Raw genomic sequence first — 6494 nt, 5'->3', positions numbered from 1 at the left:
TGCCCTTAATTATATTGAGGAATTTCCCTTCTATTCCTATTTTGTTGAGAGTTTTTATCATGAATGGGTGTTGGACTTTGTCAAATGCCTTTTCTGCATCGATAGATAAGATCATGTGGTTCTTGTCTTTTGTTTTATTTATGTGATGTAATCCATTGATTGTTTTTCTAATGTTGAACCATCCCTGCGTACCTGCTATAAATCCCACTTGATCATGGTGAATTATTTTTTTGATATGTTGCTGAATTCTGTTGGCTAGAATTTTATTGAGGAGTTTTGTGTCAATGTTCACAATTGATACATTTTAAAAAAACATTTTCTAGAAAGAAATATGTATAATGAAGGACTCACTTTTTGCAGGTCTTTTGTGTTACTACCCATCATTCTAAAGCTTTATAGAATTTCTTTAGAGTCAGAAGTTTAGACGGGCCCATGTTGGTGGAGAATCACCAAAACAACTTTTCATAAAGCAAATTTCCATTATAGAGACTAAGTGTATTTATTTCCATTTTAACTTGAGGGTATTATCACTTTCAGAGTTCTCGAAATTGTGTAACGGGATCCTGATTACTTTTCTGTTTTTATCATTTTAATTGAATTCTCATTAATTTTTGAACCCTTAGAAAACTGATTTGTCCCTCAAGTATGTCTCGTTGTTTTATCAGAATAAGTAATGTTATGCTGTCCATATTCCATTCCTCACAGAAGCAACAAAGTAAAATCAGTGTACTGGTTGCCTACTGTGGGCATTCAAAAATAGTAAACAATCTTCCTCTCTGATGGAGCTTCCCAGAATCATCCCCCAACCTGTCATCAGATCCCCATCACAGCTCTTCTCAGAACTCTGTCGTCCCTTTTATCCTTTATTCCAAATGTGTCTTTTTTTCCAGATTTTATTTTATTTTTCAACTTAAGTTCAGACATAGTATAAACCAGTAATCAGTTTGGGATTCCTTAATTATTTAAGCCATGAATGTTGAAAGGCAGAAGAAATCTTTCCTAAAAGTAATTACTCATATAGGTTCTACTGAGAAAGTATTTTATCAGCTAAGCTGTTGCTCCCCAGCTACATTTTGACTGAGAAGCCATATTAGTAACCATGTGGGAGAGACACTTTTGCTTGAGGTCTGCCTTCTGCTCTTTGCTGCTTTCGTTAGGTCAGGAAGTAGGAGTGTGGCTTAACTTCCTCTCTCTGCCACTGATTTCCTGTAGCTGTATGGCTACCTTTAGCATGCCCTGGCCGAAAAGTACGCTTTTGTATGAGCTAAAGGTTGTCAGTGTCTCATATGAACTGTGAGCTTGGTCATGATAGCCAAGGAAAATAGCAAACCTCTCAGACCCCAGAGAGCTACACTTTCTCCCAGAAGCTTACACATGAGCAGTTGGAGCTGGATGAGGCAGGCGGTAAATCTTTCTCGCTTTCCCCTCACCTTTCTGCAGCTTTTGTGAAATAAGGCTGGGAGGTGGGTACTCTTTCCTGTGTTCACTCCAAGTGTCTTTAGTCCACCCGTGTAAACTTGTAGTGATTAGAAAACTGATTCATTAAATAATCATTGGGCCCAGCAAAGCCAAGAAATACGTTTTCATAGGTGCTTTGTTACCTTTTTCTATGTTTTTTCTTGCTTCATTAACCCAGTCACCCAGTTAATAAAGTTTTAAATCAATAATTTGATCATAGTTTGACTAAGGGTTGGTACCTTTGGCCATTTCGATAATTGTCAGCATGAACTCTAAGTTGGAAGAGAGATATTCTGATATTGCTGTCTACCTTAAAAAACAATGTCTCGGATTTCTAGGGAAAAAATAATTCACATGTTGCAGTTACTAAGAAGGATAACTTTGGGATATTGGGAGGGAGGAGGCAGGGCTATATTTGAGAGGTGAGCCTTTAAATTTTTTGTCCAATTTTTTTAAAATTAGGGTATAATTTACATTAAGTAAAGTGCACAAATCTTAAGTTTTTAGCTTAGTGAATTTTGTACTGTGCTTACACCTACACATTACAACCCAGATCAAGATAATAGAACGTTTTCCGCACCCCCAAGCCTCCCTCGGTATCCTCTACAAGGATGGCCGTTATTCCGACTTTCATTTCCATTGTTTAGTTTTGCCTGTTCTTGAACCTCATATACATGGGATCACACAGTATATACTTTTTTTTGCCTTTAACTTCGTTCACTTAACATAATGTCTGTGAGATTCATCCATGTTACTGCATTTATCCCTCCACCATTTCTTTAAATATGGTTTGTTTGTTGTTTGCTTAAGTGCAGATGCTTTATTTGGAAGGGGTACACCCAGGGCAATAGGATTGAGGCAGCGTGGAAGTGAGGTATGGGAGGATGGGAAGTGTTGCGAGGGGATGAGTTACCCTCCTGGCCACTGCCCCAAGATGAGCTGTGAAGATACAGCTAGTCACTCAGCACCTGGCCATATGGGAAGTTTCCTGAGAAACTGTGCCTCAGAGCAGTCCAGGGGAAGAAGGAGGGAGGAGGAATTTATCTGCCCAGCTCATTCCTGTCTCTTGATTTTCACTCAGAGTTTGCACTGTAGCAAGTCATATTTCTCTTCTAACAAGAGCAACAAGATTAAACTAAATAGCAGAGGTAACCAGTGAAGGGGAAGTGATATTTCAGATGGGCAAACCACAGGATTGTGATAGGAGAGTAGAAGGACAAAAGGCTTTGCTGTTTGTATTTTTGGTTTTAGCTTGAAAAACCATCTTTTCACTGAGTCACAGCCAGTCCTGAAGTTCTTGGGTGTGTACTGGGGAGAGCAAAACATATTCCCCCCAGTTCTCCAGGGCTTTTCTTGGGGAGAATGGAGTCATCCTGGAGACTTCTAATAGCTTGGAAACTGGTGTGAATTGCTGAAGCTTGCCTCTGTTTTGCTTCCCATTCAGTTTTTCTTACTTTATTTTCTCTCTCTCGTGCCTCACTTGTATTGGCCCTCCTTTCTTCTTTCCTTTTTTTAATAATCATTATTTTAAACGTGTAGCGATAACTCTCAGGAAAAAACAACTGCAATGTGATTAACACACCTAAAAATTAACATTACTTCCTTAATAGCACCATAATATCTTGCCATGGTCCACATTTCCCAATTTTCTCATATGTGTTTGTTCTTTACTTATCTCTTGTTGTTGTTGTGTGCCATCGAGTCGATTCTGACTCGTAGTGACCCTATATGACAGAGTAGAACTGCCCCATAGGGTTTCCTAGGCTGTAATCTTTACAGGAGCAGATCGCCACCAGGTCTTTTCTCCCGTGGAACCACTGGTGGTTTCAAACCGCTGACCTTTCATTTAGCAGCCGAGTGCTCAACCATTGCACCACCAGGGCTCCTTTACTTATCTATAGTTTGTTTAAATCAAAATCCAAATAAGGTTAATTTGTAACTGGTTGATAATGTCTGTTAAGTTTTTGGGTTTTTTTTGTAACTCCCTGTTTTTTCTCCCTCTGCTCCTACCTTTTGCAACCATGTAATTTATTTGTTAAAGAAACTGGGTCAGTCGAGCTGTAATGTCCCACAGTTTGCTGACTGCCTTTCCACGATGTTGCTATCGTGTTCCTCTGTCTTCTGTATTTTCTGTCAGTTGTGTTAGATGTGGAGGCTTGATCAGATTCAGGTTTTATCTGTCTGTCTATTATTTATCTTAGGAGTGGATGGAAGAATGCATCATATAGAATATTGTGTTCTTCCATCAGAGGCACTTAATATCTTCTTATGATGTTAGAATCCATCCCTAACCATTGTCTAGATCCATTCTTTCATGAACTGTTGCAAAATGATGATACTCTAATTCTGTCCCTCCTTTCTGGGTTATTAGCTGGAACATTGTATAAAGAAAAAATTCCCTCCAGCAGTTGTTTGGTTACTCAGAGGAATAGTTTATGTAGCAGGAGTAGAATAATTTTTCTCCCTTTATTTAAAAGTTTTCAAAATAATGAGCTGGTTCCCTATCACTCTCCAAATGGAACCAATAAGTTCTTTTTTGTGTACACTGAAACATTTGATGTGTTTTAATCCATTGTGGTTAGTATCCTTGTTGATGGCCCGTCTTTGGCTAGTGGGGACCTCTTGAGGTTGGATCCTGAATACTTTCAACAAGATCCTAGTAATCTTTGGTGGGATTCTTGCTTTATGGCATGGCAAGAGGATCTACACCCATAGTTTACATTTCCCACCCCAGACCTGGAATCAGATCTCCAATGAGCCATGAGGATATAGCATTTAGAGACCATGATTTGGGTGCTATAACATACATTTGTTGAGCTCTAAATACATGCCTGTATTTGCATTCCACTTTTCCCCCCTAAAATTATACCTAGGGTAACTTGTTGCTAGGGGAATTTGACTAGACAGTTGAATAAATAAACAGTTAAAGAGAAGTTGTCTTCCTTTTGAGTCCTGTTCAAAGCTGATTTTAACATTTGGTGGAGTTCAGTTATTTCCACGTACATTTTTTTCTTTTCATTTCAGTCTTTTCTTTCTGAATATACTTTATTTACAGTGTTTTCTAAGATGAAACTGAAGCTTGTTTGTTTTCATTCTCTTTCTTTTCCTTTTCTCTTCGTTAGTTATCTTTCTCCCCAGTGACGTTACCTTCAGATAAGGCAGCAGGCAGGCTGTGGACCAGTAGAAGCCACGGGTGCATTTGTCACTGGTGGAGAGGCGGTTGCAAGCACAGTGGTCATAGTGGAGTGGCTTCTGGTGTGTTACACGTTGGTCATGGTGCATGTGGTTGCATTCTGTTGGAAGTAGAGTCATGGTACCCTAGCACCACGTTCTTTGCTTTTCTGCACATCTAACCAATATGCAGACGAATGCATTTGTCAACTGCATGACAGCAGAAACTGAACACGCTGAAAAGCAAAAGTAGAAAAATATCTCAGGGAAAGTACAATCCCTGGGTCATAAGGAAGATTTAATTTGTTGAATTGTCAAGAGCCTTTGGGGAAAAAAAAGTGGGGAAAGAAATTCAAGCAATTTTTGTAATTTTTCTCTTTTGTTTTTTAACCCTATTTCTTTTAGATGCGGTTCGGACATTAAGCAATGCCGAGGACTATCTTGATGATGAAGACTCAGATTAATTCCCTTCCAGAGCTTTGAGACCTACAACTTCTGTTGCTTTTGCCTTTCCAAAATCTTTTCTTTGCCAGAAGAGTGTTGGTAACTGTTAAAAAAAAGAAAAAAAGTATATATGAACGTGGCAGTATCTCACTGTTTGAGTAGAACATGTAAATGAGTAGTTCTCACCTTCGGTTTGCCAATAAGTGACTGGATACTTTGCTGTATAAAGCACATTTATGTTCACCAGAGTAGACAAGAAGAGATTATTTCTATTTATCACATTAAAGGAATTCTAAGAATTTTTTTCTTTTAAAAAAAATCAGGATTTTTGTTTTTTTTAGTTTGAAGTTCTTTACTTCAAGGATTGAGATATATTAATGGATTTTTCAAGGGGGAGAAATGCTTATTATGATAATAAACAAAAATACAAGAAATTGTCAGCTATTCTGACAAAAATAAACATTTTAAGAGACTTTATTCTCTTTGTCTGTTTTTGTGTTGGCAGTCATTGCTGGTAAATAAATAAAGCTTATATGTTTATAGTTTGGTAAGGACTGATTTTATTATTTAAATTATACTTAAATTTATTAGCACAGAAGAATCATAGTATCCAAATTTTGTTCAGCTTCCTACATCTACGTTGATTACCAAAATCTAAAACCTGTTGCCATCTAGTTGATCCTGAATCATTGCAACCCTATAGGACAGAGTAGAACTGCCCCATAGAGTTTGCAAGGAGTGGCTGGTGATTTTGAACTGCCAGCCTTGTGGTTAGCATCTGAGCTCTTTAACCACTGCCCCGCCAGGGCTCTACTTTGATTACAGTCAAGATATAGTCATTGGAGAGATACATTTCTGATGAAATATATTACTTTAATATTATTTAATATATACTATCAGTTTTATCTCCAAGGTTATACTCAGTGTGAAGAAACTTCTAACCCTTTAAGGTTGCAAGGTTAAAAAGATTGATTTCCTTATCATAGAAGATGCCAGAGTTTTCCTTATGGAGTAGCCAGGAGCCATGAACATTTTTTGTGTTCAGGTTTTCACTCTGATAACATTTGCATTCTCAAAGCATGGATCTAGCTCATCCTGGTTAGGATTCTTTTGCCGAAACATCAACTAGCATTGCAGGGAGCCTTCTTGAGTACCAAAGTCACACTTAATTTGAGGTTTTAATTTTGTATCTCTTCAGTAGTGATGTTAAAAATAGCATGACCATTGGAATTTGTCTAGATTCTAGGTCCTAGGCCTGGAAGTATATTTTGCAAGAAGACTTCAGTGCTAATTTCAAAAAAAACACATTGGTGAAGAGAAGGAAATGTTTGAAGAAGAAAGTGGGTTAGCTCAGGAAATGAATCACTGCCCCTCTGAGGGTTTGCTGTCTGTGACTGGTTTTTTCCTCTGGGGGTGCCTTG

The 6494-nt window shown here is 38.0% G+C and overlaps 1 protein-coding gene across 1 annotated transcript in view; it reads left to right on the top strand.

Annotated features, from left to right (window-relative positions):
• Positions 1-5550, top strand: part of OSTF1 (osteoclast stimulating factor 1) — a 61351-nt gene extending 55801 nt beyond the window's left edge. Inside the window, exon 10 of the mRNA XM_004383286.2 lies at positions 5035-5550. Within this exon, the coding sequence (XP_004383343.1) occupies positions 5035-5093 (59 nt within the window). The 3' untranslated portion in view covers positions 5094-5550. The remainder of the gene's footprint in view (positions 1-5034) is intronic.
• The last annotated feature ends 944 nt before the right edge of the window (positions 5551-6494 follow it).

This window comes from Trichechus manatus, unplaced genomic scaffold (assembly GCF_000243295.1).
Source record: "Trichechus manatus latirostris isolate Lorelei unplaced genomic scaffold, TriManLat1.0 scaffold00107, whole genome shotgun sequence".
Lineage (NCBI taxonomy): Eukaryota > Metazoa > Chordata > Mammalia > Sirenia > Trichechidae > Trichechus > Trichechus manatus.
The sequence above is the reverse complement of the archived record's forward strand: the minus strand, read 5'-3'. Positions and strand labels throughout refer to the sequence as shown.